Genomic DNA, 18,498 nt, shown 5'->3' with positions numbered 1-18,498 from the left:
TGCTTCCAAACTGAAAACCATACTAGTGCTTAGGACTATGACCATGAGGAGATAGTCAAACATTTATGACCAATTGAGAGAATCACATAATAGAGATATTACCCTTTCCTTATTCATTCTTGAATAGGAATATATATATCACTATAACTAAGAATTTATGAATTCCAGCTCCGGGTTCTAAACAGATGAAACAATTTAAATGACACACTCAAAGTTAGAAAGAAAAGAACATTGGCACAAGTAGCAACTCTTCACCCCATTTGTTTGCAGCATAGAGGACTTTTTAAAAATTGAAAATAAAACAGTGGCAACAAACAATGTGTCAGTAAATTGAGGTTCTACTTCAGGGTATCTCCACTGATCATCATAAGCACTGAAAAGCGCAGGCCAAATACAGGATCCAAGAGCACTTCTTTGAATAGGTGTTCCATTTTCGCCTTACTTCGGGAAGGTCAAGTTTTTCCATGTGACATTTTTGCAGCCTACAAAATAAGCTGCATTGGACAGTTTCATTCATTTACTTTAAAAAGCGAAATCACAAACGTTACGAGAAACTAGATAACACTGGAAAACTTCATTAAAAATGTTGTTTTTTTTTTTTTTAAAAAAAGGAAATGGAGTTGAAGGAAGCAGGACAATGTAGCCAATTAAATTGCATCTATCTAGGGTCCCTAAACTAGGATTACAAGTAAGAAACCATCAACCCTGCCCATTAATAAAATTTGGCAGAAAAAAACAGTATGTATCTTACTCTGGTATTGAGGAAAACCGAGTGCATTTTGGATAACTATGTATATGTGACTATTGAAATTTGCAAGGTAACTCACTCTAGGCTTCTAGACAGGGTCCATTCAACAATCTAGTGTGCTCTTGAACATTAGAGTGCTTTGACATCTATCTGCTCCAGTGTCCTGGCCATTGTTTGGACATTACATGTAGCGGATCAAAGCAGGAACACAGACAGAAAAAGATAAAGACTTTTTACAAAATACATCCTGGAGTTAAGGATTCTAATTCTGGGGAGGGCACTAAAGGATACAACAGTCATATGTGAGAGAGTGTTACTACTCTCTGTGGGGCTAGCGAACCTATTTTAAATGCTCTGTTCTTACCTGTGCAGGGAGATGCACAGGTGAAGATGCACACTGCCAATTTGTTAACCTAGGAACTTGGTGATTGCATTTAGTCAGTGATGGAGCGTTTCAACATACAACCACACATAACAAACGAAACCATGAGAATGAGCTTTTTTTCCCTTGGATGCAATACATACGTTGTAGATAGGACTCTGAAGTACAAAAAACTTAACAGCATTATATCATCATTCATCTTAGCAAGTGATTCAGTTTCCTGCTGTATCGATCTCTGATCACTTGCAATTACATATAGACAACTCTCTCCCAAAACATGGCAGTTTTACCAAGGTCCAAATGGTATAGGTCATCACAGATGCCACAAAGCACCACATCAATGTGGTGCTTTTTTTTTTTTTAATATTCACCGTTAGGATGGCTTTAATGCAGAAAAAGAAAAAAAAACATTTCACCCACTCCCTCCCACCCCAGCAAGTCATTTGGATCAGTGATATCATTCCAGGTCACAACTAATAAATTATTAAAATACAAAATGAGAATTGAACATGGGCTTTTGAGTCAATGCTGATATTTCAGTTATTAGGATCCTGGTATCCAAGATCATGCTGCACCAAAACCAGTCCTCTGCATCACATAAAAATAATTCAACAATTTACAGATTCCTATGTGAGAGTGGGCAACAACTTGGAAGCTGAAGTAGCATCTATGTCCATAAGGCTTCCAGCTCCCACCAGCAGCCACTGTCTGTTTGATGTGGTCATCAGGTTTTATTTTACAGATGCCGTAGTTCCCTGGTTCCGCGATGACACCCAATCCATGAAGACATCTCTGCAATGAGGGAGAAAAAAAAATGTAAATTGACTGACCATTAAAAAAAAAGTCTCAGGCATTTTGCTCTCAACTTCTGTGGCCCGACAAACTACCCATTTCTCAAATTCTTCCACCATTTAACAAACTTAATATGTTACTAGGTGCAACCTAAGATACATACTGCTTTTTGTATGAGAGGACCTGAATGTTGCACCACCAGTTCCCTATTACTTCATCTTCACTAAATTTAATAATAATAATAATAAAAAAAACGAAGAATTAAGTAGTTACCAGCAATACTGCTTTTGCAGCATGAAGCTGTTCTAGATACACATGCTGTGCATAATTCTGCTATCTAGGTGTTGGGTCTTGGAGTGTGGGATTCCAAAACATTCCTACTCTTGGTGGGTGTAAAGGTAGGTCGATCATAAGCACACAATGCCACTAAAGTGACCACCTCAGATTTCTTTGCCAGTATCTCCTCCACTACCCTCCTTTATTTGGGGGGATGGGGGTTCTGCATGTGAACCTATAAGAGCTTCAAACTGTAAAACCATTACTACATCTACATAAGCAATTAATTTATATCGCAGAGCGAAACCTTCCCTAGATTAAATGTGTACAGATTACATAGCGATATTACCTTCCCTGTGGTGGGGGGTTTAAAAAGAGAGTGAATGAGAAGTCTTTATTGTCCTAACGTCACCTCCTTGCTTGTCCTGTCATATGTCCCATGTAGGCCTATTGACGTTTTCCCTTATGTTAGCCTGAGCACGTAGTAGGCTGCTCTCAGCTTTGCATACGCTACTATACAAACGTATCTTGCTTCGTGCCATGCTGTACTCTCACACAGAACCTGCTGTTGCTTTTGCATTCTGTTCTTTCCTGGGATTTAGTCTGACCACTGTAGACAAGGTCAAGCAACAGTGCCCCTTGTTATTCTGGTCAGACTTTAGCACTTAGACACAAGTGCATCTGTTGTTTAGGAACACATACTCTTTGTAATATAGGTTTGCACAGACATGAAGGGACACAGACGAAATCGTGACTGCTCCTGAGATGCAGAACCTTCATCTGTGCATGCTAAGGTATGGGGACCGATGCAAACACAAAGATCTTTTGATATATAATCACTTTGCTTCGGTGGTGGTGGTGGTGGTGAGTGGGGGTGGGGGGGGGGGGGGGGCTATGGGCTAGGGATGGAGTTAGTCCACCCTGTCTAAGATCATGACAGTGCCTTTTATGATTTATGGATTACTTACAATGCTGACCGTATTTGTGTTGGGCATTTTCCTACTTATTGTGGCACATATATTGCATACTACAGCACGATAGTTAAAATAAATATTTTAATCTTTTCTCGTGTCTCTGACAGATCTTATTGGGGATGAGTGTGAGAGAGAAAGGTTGTGTTCTGTTACCATGATTCCTGAGAGAGTCGGAGTGTTGTGTTCTGGGGTGCCTAATCCCTTGTTCCTCTGTGAGTGAGTAGGAGGGCAAGGGAGACACATTAGCTAGTCAGTTCCAGGATCATGGATACTAAGGTGGTAGGATAACTCTGTCCAGGTCTACTACGGTTCTATGGTACCAAGCATAGTTCTGTGATTCACAATTTCGCAGAATCCCTGCAACAGTCTCTAAAGCTACACAACAGCGTATTGTGAATGTGTGTTCTGAACACCATTTGGACGCTTTGCATAGCTCCTGTAGAGTCACTGGCCATGGATGTTAATGTGGCCCCCTGGTTGGTGGAATATGCCTTTGGCTTCACCTCTAGTATTCTGTTTGACAATAGTTAACAGTGGGAAATGGTGTGCACTATCTTGCAATGGCATTTGTCGTCATAGTTGTGTCCCATGAACAATTGCATAGTTTTACTGGCGAGCTGTGTTTCCAAAATGTAGTACATCAAGGATAAGCAATACATTCTCTGCTGTGTTTCTCAGATCCTGGGAGAAAGCTTGTAGGGGCATGGCCACCTGACTTATGGAAAACAGTGCATTCGGCAGGAACCTGAGGTGTGTACTCAATTACCTTATTCTTGCATATAGTTCATTAGGGTTCCCACTCTAAGTGCCTGTCACACGCCTGCTCTTTTCAGAGATGCGATTGCTGCTAAAATGGTGTCTTTATTGTAAAGTATTGGAGGGAAGCTCTGCACACAGGCTGAAAGGGTGGTTTCATAAGTCCTGCTAGAACTAAATGTAAGAGCTATTGTGTGCAGCAGGAACAGCATATCGAGGGAAAATTCAGGTTGACCATTCCAGAAACCTCATAAAGAATGGAATGGCAAAGATCAGTTTTGTGTGTATTCCACCAATGTATGCTGTGATCACTGATAATTTCACCCTTAAGGAGGCATATGACAGAATTAAGTAAACAAGGTGTGTAAGGTATCTGACAATTACAGTCTCATCAGCAAAGCATTAAGATTGTTGTGTTGGCACCATAGAAGGTACTATTTCCAGTCCAATGTGTAAGACTTTTTGGTGAATGGTTTACATGCTTCCATTATGGTGCGTACCCTCTACTTGGGCAGTTATAAGTGACTGAATTCATCTATCAAGAGCCACACTGTCAACTGCAGTTTCCTTGGATCTGGGTGAAAAACCTACTTTGTATTGTGAAGCTGTCCATCCATTTTGAAATTTCTGCACCCATTCCGTGAAACATGAGCATCAAGTGAGAAAACCACATTTGCCATGACTACACATGGGAGCCACTTGTATCAAAATTATCCACAGTGCGTTCCTTTGTGACCCTTGGTGGTAGTGTTTGTATGCAAGGAACTGGCATTTTGTGTTTTTGGTATTTTCAACATGTTTATTTGGAATTCTCTAATGTAGGAATACTGCGTCCACCAAGGATTATTTTACTTCTCATTCATGAGAGCTGTATGTTTGTTTGCAGCCTGCATGAATTCCTGGTATGTGGTTCGCCAGCAGATGAATGTTTCTTGCAAGTACCCTACCTGCACATGCTTTGTGTTAGCTTTTAGAGCATTACAACTCTCCCCACCTGCTCCCCGAGCTTGTTCAGATAGAACACCACTGAGGTTGTGCTATCAGTCAGAATTTGAACTCTTGTGTTCTATTGGACTCTGAACAGCTTTTAATGCCAGATAAATTATATTCTGCTCAAGATAACTCGTGTGCCTGGTTCACCTTCTGAGGGGACCACAGTCCCCCTTTGCCTGGTCACCTTCTGAGGATACCATAAACCCCTTATCTTGAACTGCCCCATTTATGCCCCTCCCCCCCTCTTCAGCATACAAGCTATGTGTTATGATGGCTTGCAGTTGAAGTGTCATGAATGTCCTCGTGTTAATACTTTTGCTTTATTCTACCTGTTTATTACTTTGATGACCCTGTCTGTAACCATCCGTGAACAGTGGCTGTTCAACCACTCTTGGTCTTGCATGCATCCTAGTGCTTGGGATCAAGTGAATATAAGTGCTCATCTCAACAGTTTCATAACCATCCTCACCACCAGAGACTGAAACGTCTGGTAAAGGAGAGCATGGCCCTACAGTAACTGAAGCCCCTTCAGAGTAGGGTAGGCCATTGCTATCACTGTGGGCAAAACCACCTAGAGGGAACCATTTTTTATCTCTGGGACAAAGATGGATTTTTCTGATCATCCATCTGCATAGAGAGAGACATCCCTGTCTGCCTCCTCTCAACTTAGGGTATCAGATCGCCCGGGCTTCCCCAGCAAAGGGCAGACACAGACATGGGCAGAACAAGAACCCGTGTTCCATTGAAGCTTGTTAGATAAGATTATGGGCCTCACTGCCAATCCACCCCAATCACATTCGAACACTCACACAGCATTCACCAACACAGACTCAATCTTGTACAAAACCCACAACTGCAATACACTCTGAAACTACAGGACACACATTCCAACTCATGTTCATTAACACTTGCTCTGCAGCTTCTAGGTACTCTACAGACCACAATGACAATGAACGATCCATCTGCAGACAGAAAAAAATGGAAGAAAAACAGAACTCTCGATGGCCTCAGGATATTAAAATTCCTATAAGCAAGATGTAGACAGCTCATTGCCTTAGACATAGCAAAATACTATACCAATACCATCAATGAGGCCGCCAAGAGATGCTGAACGCTTGTCAAGACAGTCAAGCACAGCATCAGACCCACATATTAATCACTCCGTTTTCTTCGTGGAACAAAATGCAAAAGATCCAACATCACATCGACAATACCAAGCTTCCTTCATTTCTTACTTCCAATCCTTTATGTAGAATCCTGCAGCAGTCAACCTTTATAGGAAAGTGCGCCTTTTTGCCATGATCACACCCACTTTTTGCCTGGTATCTGATGCATGCTGCGTGCCATGGTGCAGAGAGAAGTGAAGACACTACATCGCACACCTCATGTGAGCCATGCCTGCAGACACTGCACGCAATATAGGTAATTCACCCTTACAGCCCTAAGGCAGGGTGCACTATACTACATGTGTGGACATATTTGCATGAGGAGATATGTCCCTGTGATATCCAAGTCGATTCTTAGATATCACAATTGACCAAGAACACCATTTTAAGTGCATGTGCTGGATACTGTTAATTACGAGTCCCTCAGCTACATGATAGCTTTACTGAAACCCAAAATGTTTTGTATCAAATATCTTGACTTGATAATCCCACACTGATCCTAGTGATGATTAAAACAATTAACCATAGGGCACCTTAGGGGCCCCCCTGATAACCTACCACCTACAAGCATACTGGCTGATTGGTGTTGACCAGCCTGCCACCACAGACCGTTTTCTGACCCCCTGCTGGTGAGAGCACACGCTCTCTGAGGGCAGAAACAATGCCTGCTCCTGTGGAGGTGTTGTCCAAGCAGGACGGGTAAGTAATCAGCATACCAAGGAATGAGGCTTCAAAGGCCTGACATCTTTGAAATGCGACCCTTGCTTCCCCCAGACTAGGGAAATGCCACCCCCTGCCCTAGGGCCCATTCGGAACCAGGATAGGTGGGAAAATTAGCTGGTTAGAAGGTGTGATCCCCATCAAGCTAGTAAAACCCTTAAAGTGGGCATAAAACGAGAATTCCAGCATCTTAGTTTTTGGAAGAATTACGCTCAACTAAGTCAGTGTTATGCCCACTCCCCACAAGAAGTGGTCACATAGAGGGTGTAGTCGTCCTAAAGGTAAGTAACCCATTGGCTATTACCTGGCACTCCAGTTAAAACCCCTAAATTGAGTATTTAGGTGGCACCCCTAATGTTCACATCCTACGGATCCAGAAGAAGAAGACAAGGAAGAGCCACAAGAAAATGAGACCTGAAGACTGCTGTGGACTTTTGTCACCAAACCCTGCCTGCACCAGTCTCTGCAATTGTGACCAAGTGACTTGTCCTTCAGGTGAGCATCTGCCAAGAACCATGGTAAACTGCCAGCCCTTTGCAAAATGCCAGCAATCTCCCTTGGAGTAACGAAGCTACTCCTCTGCAGACCGCACGAGGAGAGTCTGGTTTACCATGTTGATGCTCACCGGCCAGCCCGACACAGCATCCCACCCAGAAAGTGGCACCTGTCCTCCAGCAGGTCAAATCTGTTTCCCCACTGAGTGAGAGGACATCAGGACTGAACGGAGCTGCACAGCACGACTACCTGCGTTACCAGACTCCTTGCAACAACCAAGGCTTGTTAAGTCCAGTTGGACTCTAACAACACCGAGACAGAACAGCCAGGGAAGGCTGTCCGCACGCAGAAATCCACTTCTAGAGTGGCCCAGCTGTCCTGAATTTTCACCCTTAACCAGTGAGACCAACAACCATGAGGGCCTTTGACGCACCAAGCCCAGCCTACCTATCTATGCTGCACCCGAGCGCCACAGCTCGAGTACTGACGGAACAACTGTGCTTCCTAGCCCGCCCACCACCCCCGCGAGCTCCGGGACTTGACCCCAAGCCCCCCTCTGCAGCCTGATTTTAGGTGCCCCTCTTTCCACCAGTGTAGCGTACAAAGCTACCAACCCAAACAGTACCTCTTCACCCTGACACCCTAAGGCAGGTAACTAGTAACTGCTAGTGGTACTTTGGCCCCCCTACCAACCTAAATCCAGGAGACCCCCAGAAACCGCCCGTGAATAACTAAGCAGCATATGCCCCCTGCCCCCCATAGGAAGGCATTGGTGCGTAGACACATTAAAAAAAATTACTTATCTGTAAAAATCTATATATAAAAAAGTACTAACTTGATAATTAAGTTCTCGGTATCAACATTTTCATAAGAATACAACTTTTTTTTCTAAATTGGTGTCAGAATTATTCTTGAATGTTTGGCTCTTTTATTGCCTCTGTTAGTACACAAAATGATTAGCACTACCCTCTGATGAACTTAAACTGCTAACCCATACTACCACAAAAGAGTGAAGTTAGAGTTATCATTTTTGCCTCTGTCGACCAAAACGTTTTCTCTGGCCTCTTTGCACGGTGTACCTTGCCTTGGTACACTTTATAGAGAGCCAGCTTCCAACATCCTGCGAAACCCAATCTCTTGCAGACACATCAAACTCATCCAAAACAACTTTGAATGAAGATGAATGTCTTACCCATGTCCTTCATCAAATCTCTCTCTGAGGACACTCTCTCACCCCTTCTCATCTCTGTCAGTACTCATTCAAGGCATCTTCTTAGAAGCTCTCAAGGCAGACCTGATCATCTCACTCAAAGAAACCTACTCAAGAACCGGTGACATTGCCAGCTACAAGCCTGTTCATTGTCAAGGTCACTGAAAAAGCAATTCACGTTCAACTCCAGAATCATATTAATGCTAACCATCTCCTGAATGACTACAAGTCTGGCTGAAGATCACTGGCTGATGTACTGAGACCATGAGCTTAAACATCATAGACAATGCCCTCCTGTTCCGTCATGTTCATCTATATGGAGCTTCTTGGTGCTTTACTCACAGATAACAGCATTCAGATTCACCAATAGGTCGATGATACACAACACTACTTGAAAGTCTTTTTTGCTTCAGACAACCAAGACATAATTCCTATTTGAAAACAATAAGAAACAAAATAAACCTCGCTCAATGACATGAGCCTTGACGGCGATGAAGCCCAAATTTCACCATTGGACACCAACCTCACTCTCAAGGAACATACTGCCCAAAAAATATTAAAGATGGCCTGATACCAGCACTCTCTTCTAAATAAAGTGAAACCTTTCTTCCAGAAAGCGACTTCAGAACTGCTTTTCCAGCCGTCATACTCTTGCATCTGTATAGTGGTAATGCCCTGCTCCAGGGCCTCCGAGACTCCACACAGGCACCTCTTAAGGGCATACTACACGTAACAGCATGCCTGATGCAGTGCATGAAGAAATATGATTGCATCACATCCCCAGCCCACACCATCATCAAAATTAGCTGCATCATTCACAAAGCCACCACAACTAGCACCCCTGCTTATCTAGCAGAGAAGCTCACATCGCTTATGGTTCTCGCCACACCAACAAAGACACCATCAAACTGAGGACTAAGAAGTGTAAAAAAATTAAATACAGCAGACCTCTCCCTTCTTTGCACCCTGGATCTGTAATTACATTCCAGCATCAATTGGGAACACCTAAATGCTGCTTACTTCAGGAACGAGTTGAAGACATCTCTTTAAAAATACAACACATTATAACCATCCACAAACCAGCTCTCTCTAATAATTTGTTGACATTATGCCTATTTTTGACCAGGTAATGTGCTAAGCAACCATTTGGTTAAGGCCCCTCCATAGAAATACCAAATACATTCATACTGTGGAAGATTATTTTACAAATCACTGTAAAGCCCAGCTGATTCTACCGGCACATCACTTTCTGAAACTTTCATTGGCATTGTAGGAGAGAGCTATTTTATCAGTCTCTCCCAGTTAAGGGTAGACATCAATAGCCTTCTTTGAGAGTGGTGCAAATTGCATGTCAAAAGGTAACACCTTGAACTAATAATGTACCCCCATCCGAGACATTTCCTACGTTACAGGTGTACAGGGAACTGGAAGTAGCCATCCTGATAATCTATAGCAGCAAATAGTTTTGCAGTAACAGTATGAATGTATGAGGGTTGTCATTTTGAGCCTTTGGGTTTTGATAAATCTGTACACAAACCTTAGTACGAAGATTTGCTGCACAATGAGATCTTGTGTTTGTCTGCTATGGGTTTACTTTCTTTTGTGTCTTTCTGTAATAGTGCATGAATGTATATCTGAATTATTTGGTCATTTTATGTACCTTTGTTGGTTTGGGGAATATATATATATATATATATATATATATATATATGCAATACATATATATATATATATATATATGCAATACCCATGTTTTACCATGATTGTTCGTGTTAACAGCTTCCCAGGTCTTTAAACAGTCCAATTGCCTCCCACAGACAGGTGAAGGGAGAGGGGGCTGAGGGAAGGCAGCCAAGGGGGGACTTCTAACCTACAAAAAGTAACTTGAAGGACTGTGGTGATGATACTCTAGAGGTGTTAACTATGGTCTTGCCCCTGCCTTTTGCTACTGAGGTTATTGCCATTGTTTAGCCTGGCTGAACTGCTCCCAACAAGTTGCCTCTGAACATTAAGGTGTGAAGACTGGTCTTGCACGTCATCTTTTGTAAGTAATATTATGCCTTTCAAAGGAACGCTTGAAGTTTGTAGAGGTCCCACGGCTTTTGCCGTGCATTGACTTTTTTCATGTGGATGCCCATAAAAGGCAAGTCAATGTTGTTTGTCGGTGCAGTACATTTGTCTGCCGATTGTATCTGCAGAATCTAGAGCCAATTTCAGCTACAATTTAACAATGTTCTTGCCTTTTGAAATCATTGCCTTAGCCATCTTCTGGTGCTTTTCAGGCAGGTGAAAAATATGGTCCTCCATGTTCTCAGAGTGCTGATGAGACCATCTATTCTTGAGGTTATCCTAACTGGCAATACGCTATTGAGTGGCTGCAGCCCCACTTCATTTTTCTCCTCACCACTTTGTCTTTGGTGATCGCTGCTCGGTAGTGGACTGTAGGCAAGTGGCCATGTTTGACATAATGACCAGTTTTTGCCTGGTAAGGAAAATGCTACTTACCATAATGCATCTGTTCTTGGCATGTAGAGTTGCAGAGTCTCACACTGAGCATTAGATCACCACCTGGTGTTGGGCTTGGATGATTGCATGTTGTTGTCGTCTTGGAAGAAGTCTTTGTAGTCAAGAGCTAGGAGACTCCTCCCTTGGATGATAATGCGCATGGGCTTCGACTCCATCCTTAGATTGTTATTCGCTATGATGGGAAAGGATGGAGTTATTAGAAAGGAAAAAAAAGGAATGTCCATGTGTGCATATCTAAGTAAGATAGAACTGGAACAGATACAGGTCCCGGAGAGGCGGGTGGGCGTATGTGAGACTGCAGCTCAACATGCCAAGAACAGATGCATACTGGTAAGTAGCATTTTCCGTTCGAGGCATATGAGCTGCAGATCGCACACTGAGCATAGATTATATAGCAGAGTCTCCCCTTGCAGTGGCCACCGGTATCTGTTGCAGTAGTTTGAAAGAGTCTTGAGGACAGCTTGGCCTACAGCAGCTTGCTGATCAACACAATAGTGTTTGGTGAAGGTATGTGTTGTAGACCATGTTGCTGCCTTGCAGATGTCTTCTAGGGGAATGTTCCAGAAGAAATCCATAGAGGCTACTAGTTTGCGTGTGGAGTGCGCTCTAGGAGGAATTGTTAATGTACGTTTTGATTTTTGATAGCACATTTGTATGCATTTTACAATCCACCTTGCAATTCCAGCTTTAGAGATGGGGTTGCCCCTATGTGGTGGAGAGAAAGCAAAAAACAATTGTTTTATTTTGCGAAAGGATTTGGTCCGGTCAATGTAATAGAGAAGGGCTCTTTTCTTTTCACGTCTAGGGTGTGTAGAGCCCTTTCTGCTACAGAGTCCGGGTTTTGAAAAAACACTGGCAACTCTACTGATTGGTTTAGATGAAAAGGAGTAATTACTTTAGGAAGGAATTTTGGATTTGTTCTTAGGACCACTTTGTTACGGTGTAATTGTAAAAATGGTTCTGGTACAGTGAAAGCTTGAATCTCACTCACTCTCCTTAGAGAGGTAATAGCAATAAGGAAAGCGGTTTTCCATGTGAGGAATTGCAGTTCACATTTGTGTAAAGGTTCAAAAGGGGGTTCCATGAGACTGATAAGAACAATGTTTAAGTTCCACACTGGAGAGAGTGGTAACCTAGGAGGAATGATTCTTTTTAATCCTTCCATAAATGCTTTAATCGCAGGCACTCTAAATAATGACAGAAGTTATCTATTTTGTAGGTATGCAGCAATGGCTGCAAGATGTAGACGTATAGATGAATATGCTAGATTACATCTTTGTAAGTGTAGAAGGTAGCAGATGATATTCTGGATGGTAGCATCCAGGGGATCAATTTGATTATTGGTGCAGTAAATGGCAAATCTTTTCCAGTTTGCAGCATAGCAAGCTCTAGTAGTAGGTCTTCTGGCATCCTTAATGATGTTCATACAGTCTGGTGGCAGGTGAACGTAACCGAGCTCTAGGACTTCAGGAGCCAGATCGCCAGATTCAGTTGACTTGGATCTGGATGTCTGATGTCTCCATGGTCCTGCATTAGCATGGATGGTGTTAGACACAGTCTTTGGTGTGGAACTAGAGATAGTTCTAGCAGCGTTGTGAACAGTTGGCGTGCCCATGTGGCAGCTACTAAGATAATTTTGAGAGACTGTTGTCGTAGCTTGCGCACTACTAGTGGTATTCGTGGGAGTGGCGGAAAAGCGTACCCAAATCTGCCTAACCAGTTCATCCATATCGCATTGCCTTTGGACATCGGGTGTGGAAACCTGGCGGCGAAGGTTGGGCATTTTGCGTTTTCGTGTGTGGCGAACAGATCTATGTCTGGATGACCCCACTTGTGAAAGAATGGTAGAAGAACTTGCGGATATAGTTCCCATTTTTGAATCAGTTGTGTCTGTCGACTTAACAGATCTGCAATCTGATTGTGAACTCCTGGAAGGTTTTCTGCCCATCTCCAAATGTTCTGTGCAAGCTGGAAAAGTTGCAGAGAATGTGTGCCTCCTTGTTTTTGAATGTAGTACATGGCTGTCATGTTGTTAATCCCGATCAGGACAGCTTTGTTCTGTACATGTACTTTGAAGGACTTCAGTGCTAGGGATATTGCTAGCAGATTTAGGTGATTTATGTGGAGCACTTTTGGTTGTGTGGTCCATCTTCAATGAGTTGTATGGTGTAGGAGATGGGCTCCCCATCCTGTCAGGGATGCTTCTTTTGTAAATACTATCTATGGAACAGGTTCAAGGAACTGCCGCCCTCTGGACAAGTTTTTGGTGTTCCACCACTGCAGAGAGCGATGTGTGCAGCTGTCCACCAACACCAGGTCTGTAAGTTGTCCATGAGCCTGGTTCCATTGATGTGCTAGACATTCTTGCAATGGGCGCATTTGCAGTTTTGCATATGGTACAATAAAAATGCAAGATGCCAACACGCCTATTAGATGCATGAACACTCTGGCTGGGAGAGAGTGTTGGTCTTGAAACCTTGTGACTAAGGCTTGAATGCTCTGTATCCTGGCTGGACTGGGATAAGCCAGAGCTGTAGAAGTTTTTATTGTAGCCCCTAGATATTGATGTACATGAGAGGGCTGGAGATACAACTTGGTGTAGAGGAATCACAAGGTGAGGAATCTACTGGCAGATGTATCCATCAGAATGGCCCTTTTCGTACTAAGGGGCGGAATTGAGTGCAGGGTAGCTATTAGGTGATCTGCCTCAATATTTTTCCAGATTCTTACCTTCCTCCACAGAGGTGGGGGCTGCGGTAATTGGCTATCACTTGGGACCCAGCATCTCAACTGCGAGTGATCGGACCAGGCACAGGGGTTGATGTCATGTTATCTGTGCCCGGGGCTGTGAGGTCCAAATAAGGTCAAGAGTGTGGCCCTTTACGTGGGTAGGAATGTTAACCATTTGCTGAAGGTCCATCGAGAGCATGGCGGTCTCAAAAAGACCCGCTGCTGACTCTCTCTGTGTCTTGTTCCACTGGTAGTTAAAATCCCCCACTACTAGAAGACGTTTGTATCTGGAACATAAGTCAGTGATGAGTTTGAGAAAGAGCTCGTCAAAACTAGGGGTGGTTCTTGGGGGCCGATAGACTACCATGAGTGCGATGCAGGAGGATGTAAATGAGATTTTTACCCCCAAGATAACTGAACTGTCGCAATTTTCTGCCATTATTTTAGTGACCATAAGGTTCTTTTTAAAAAAGGAACGCCACCCCCTCCCCCCAGTATCCCCATGTCTATTTTGCCAGGAAGCATCAAATTCTGTTGCAAGTGCTGTGACAATATCTGGGGGTTGACATGTCCCCTAACCAGGTTTCCGTAAGTGCCAAGATGTCTATGTCCCCATCTTGCAGCAGTGAAAAAACCTCAAGATGGTGCTTCTGTAGAGAACGATATTAAGCACCGCTACCTTCAAACCCCATGCTGTGGGGACATAGGTCTTTTCCTGAGTCAACAAAGGAGAAGGCCTAGCCGAACCTCCATACTATTAGTCCTCATTAGGTTTTTAGTTAACAGCCTCACTTGCACATTAGCCTCCAAAATTTGCTGACCCATACTAAGGGACTGTAATGTTCCCGCCGAATAAGTCGGCAGGGGTTCTGGCCCCTGGTCCCGGTCGGGCGCAGACGGGCTTGCCTTTGGCACGCCGCCGGAGCACCCGCTTTGAGTCGGCCCCATCAGCTGATTTTAAAGCTGCGGTGGGCGAGTCAGTAGAGAGAACTAGAGTGCGTCTGAAAATGGCAGCGTCAACTGTGCTGCCCGAAGTGAGTGATCAGGAATACAGCCGTAACCGCCACCCTAAGCTCCCTCCACACAATCAGCACTCTATAGCTGCGGTGGACGGGAAGAGGTGATCAGAATGCGGCAGATGAGTGAAGAGCATGTTTGTAATGCCCCCAACAGTTATTAAAGTCACCCAAGATAACATAAACAAGTTTAAAATTTAGCTTTAAAAATATGCACAAGTGCAAAAGCCGCCAGCGTATTCTGCTTTCTGGTGCTACCTGTGCTTCTCTATACTGCGAGTCAGCCCCATCAGCTGATTTTAAAGCTGCGGTGGGCGAGCCAGTAGAGAGAACTACAGAGCGTCTGAAAATGGCATCGTCAACTGTGCTGCCCGAAGTGAGTGATCAGGAATACAGCCGTAACCGCCACCCCAAGCTCCCTCCACACAATCAGCACTCTATAGCTGCGGTGGACGGGAAGAGGTGATCAGAATGCGGCAGATGAGTGAAGAGCATGTTTGTAATGCCCCCAACAGTTATTAAAGTCACCCAAGATAACATAAACAAGTTTAAAATTTAGCTTTAAAAATATGCACAAGTGCAAAAGCCGTCAGCGTATTCTGCTTTCTGGTGCTACCTGTGCTTCTCTATACTGCGAGTCAGCCCCATCAGCTGATTTTAAAGCTGCGGTGGGCGAGCCAGTAGAGAGAACTACAGCGCGTCTGAAAATGGCATCGTCAACTGTGCTGCCCGAAGTGAGTGATCAGGAATACAGCTGTAACCGCCACCCTAAGCACCCTCTACACAATCAGCACTCTATAGCTGCGGTGGACCGGGAAGAGGTGATCGGCATGCGGCAGGTGAGTGAAGAGTATGTTTGTAATGCCCCCAACAGTTATTAAAGTCACCCAAGATAACACACAAACAAGTTTAAAATGTAGCTTTAAAAATATGCACGAGCGAAAAAGCAGTCAGCGTATTCCGCTTTCCGGCGCTACCTGTGCTACAACAGCCACATATTGATAGAATTAGAGCTGAAGCACTGAGAGATACAGGTGCAAGTGTCACTACAGTGACTGAAAAACTGATATCTCCAGAACAATATTTGACTAGAGAGACATATACAGTCCTCAAAGCTGATAATCAAGGTAAGGTACATCCCATGGTATGGAATGGTATCCTCAGAATTGAAAGGGGTTACTGGCCAAAAGAAGGTTATGGTATCCTTTGCAATATGTGTACAATGTCTGCTAGGCAATGATTTTGAGTCCTCCGCGTGGGCGGAGGTTGAAAGGATGACCCATGCAGCTATGCTGGTTATGCCTGAATGGGTGTGTAAAAACAAGATCACAATGCAAAGCCCAGGGTGAAAAAGATAAGTTGGAGCCTGGAATAATGGCCCAACCTTCCAAGAGGAAAGGCTGGAGGACTGGGAAAACAGCTTCTGACCAGACACAAGCTCAGGTCCCCTCTCCTCAAGGAGAAGATCTGTCAGCCCGAGAGGGAACTAAGCGCCACACAGCAGAGTTCGTGGGTCCAGGGGGGAACCTCCAGGGAAGATCAGTGCCAGGGACAGGAGACCTGCCTACTCTTAATCTGCTTATCAGAAAAAGGGAGAGGTCAGTGGCTCCCACAGAACCGATTGGAAGGAGGGACTCATTTACACTGAGGCCAGACCCTAAACCATGTGCCACTAGGAGAGTGGTAGTGCCTCAGCAATTTAGAGAGTTTTTCCTCACATTGGCTCGTGACATCCCTAGCTGGGCATCTTGCCCAGGCCAAAACTTGGAGTAGGTTGGTTAACCACTTCTACTAGACAGGTATGTCCCAGAAGGTGAAGGAGTTTTGTAACTCCTGTGCCACCTGTCAAGCCAGTGACAAGACAGGTGGCCATCCAAAGCCTCCTTTCATTTTACTTACAGTGGTTGGGGTTCCCTTTGAAAGGGCAGGGATTGATATGGTCAGTACTCCTGTCCCTCGAACCACATCAAGAAACATTTATACTGGTAGTAGTGGATCATGCGATCAGGTATCCTGAAGCAATTCTCTAAGGACTATCACAGCTCCTGCCGTTGCTAGGGGCCTCATTGAGCTCTTTACCAGAGCGGTTGTTAGGTCAAGCCTAGCGCATCGCGCATGCGCTACTCTAGGAGATTACCTTTTAGAATCGGTCTCCACTTTTCGAACACTTGTGCATGTGGCAGCATCCACCTTGTGGGAGTGAGCAGCAGCGCGCAAGGGCCATCTATTTCGAATTAGCGTGGCTGAGTGAGCTTGTTTACATTTACCTGTCTTGCGGTTTCTTTCACTTTCGTGCCGTGTAGTCTATGTGCCTAAACTGTTGCATTACATGTCCCTACTCATGCAAATGTGTATTCTTACGAGCCCATATGCCCAAGCGCCTCATCCTAAGACTCAGCATGTTACCGATCCTATGTTGATGAGATGCGGACCATTTCTGATGTACATGCAGTTGCTAACACAACTTAATTTTAGGTTGTCGCCTTTCCCTTATCACTCCCACTTCGCTGTGTTTTTTCTCCCAACCACTCCACTCCAACCATGTTACTTCTTCGGCTACTGTTGTAACTTCAGGGTCTCTACACATTACAAAACGTGAGTAAACAAATGTTTCTTCATTAAAGCTTGACTAGAGTATGCAAACGCAAACGCCGTAAAAGCAGAGTGATAAAACACTGTGAGAATGATCACATCAACTTCGCACGAAAATCACCACAAATATAGGGTCTTATTTACAAGCCCCTTGCGCAGCTGGTACGCCACTTTTTCCCATTTTAAAAGTGACATACCAGTGGCGCAAGGGGCTTGTAAATAAGCATATACAACATACAAACTTAGGGGTCTACAAAAGAGGATATATTGTGAAACCTCTTGAAAAGTGGGCTTGATGTTTAGTATAATACATCCAGATAAAGCTCGGCCAACTGATAAGAATAATGGGCATGAAAACCCAAAAAGGAGGCCATCAGTGATTGTAGAAGGAACTCAATTAGGATTCCCATCAAACTCTTGTGATGATCAAAAGAACAGACCGAGAGGGCAGGTGCGGACTGAGAAACGCTGTGCCGGCCGATAGAAGAGACATTCCATTTAAACAAGGAATAGAGCCACTGAAACTAACACTGGGCAAGACAGCACCTTCCTCACCCAAGGAGGACTCCCCTTCTTTTGGGAAGACAACGCCAAACAACCCTTTACATTGATTGTGTGTGGTGGATGTTTTAATCGACTCCATTGGAAATTTTTGAAAAGTGCCATAGTATATTGGAACTAGGAGGCACACAGGATTGTTTAGAAGACAAGGATTGATTCCTCAAGGTCCTGATGAGAACCCCCATGATTCAGGGGTTTCGAAACGCGTCGATCTTCTTTTCTTTTCTCAGGCTAATCTTGGAATAATAACATTGTAAAATATCAAGATTGTAAAAAGGATTGATGGCCTGATTTTGATACTGTTAGATATATAATTTAATGATTAAAATAGCACCCCACCGCATTGAGTAATAAGCGGTCCTTTTGTACCCTGGTGAGGTTATTCACGTTTTCACTTCTCTTTCCTTCCTTTCTCTAATTCTTTGAAACACAGTTTGTTTGATTGTGAATGAATGCATAGGATGTTTGTTTTTGATTTAATGACAGATGATGAATGGGACGTGTGACTGTAGCCCCAACACTTCCTAATCTAATTCTTCTTCTCATGTGTCTCCAAAACAC

General features: G+C 43.9%; 1 protein-coding gene across 2 annotated transcripts in view; it reads right to left on the bottom strand.

Moving 5' to 3' along the window:
• Window positions 1–259: 259 nt before the first annotated feature.
• The window catches only part of TOX4 (TOX high mobility group box family member 4), a 352,937-nt gene continuing 334,698 nt past the window's right edge, over window positions 260–18,498 (bottom strand). For both annotated transcript variants that reach the window (XM_086923633.1, XM_086923632.1), the window contains exon 9: window positions 260–1,922. In XM_086923633.1, the coding sequence (XP_086779759.1) occupies window positions 1,862–1,922 (61 nt within the window). In that variant the 3' untranslated portion in view covers window positions 260–1,861. The remainder of the gene's footprint in view (window positions 1,923–18,498) is intronic.

This window comes from Lissotriton vulgaris, chromosome 5, assembly GCF_964263255.1.
Source record: "Lissotriton vulgaris chromosome 5, aLisVul1.2, whole genome shotgun sequence".
Lineage (NCBI taxonomy): Eukaryota > Metazoa > Chordata > Amphibia > Caudata > Salamandridae > Lissotriton > Lissotriton vulgaris.
This window is presented reverse-complemented; position numbering and strand designations above follow the sequence as displayed.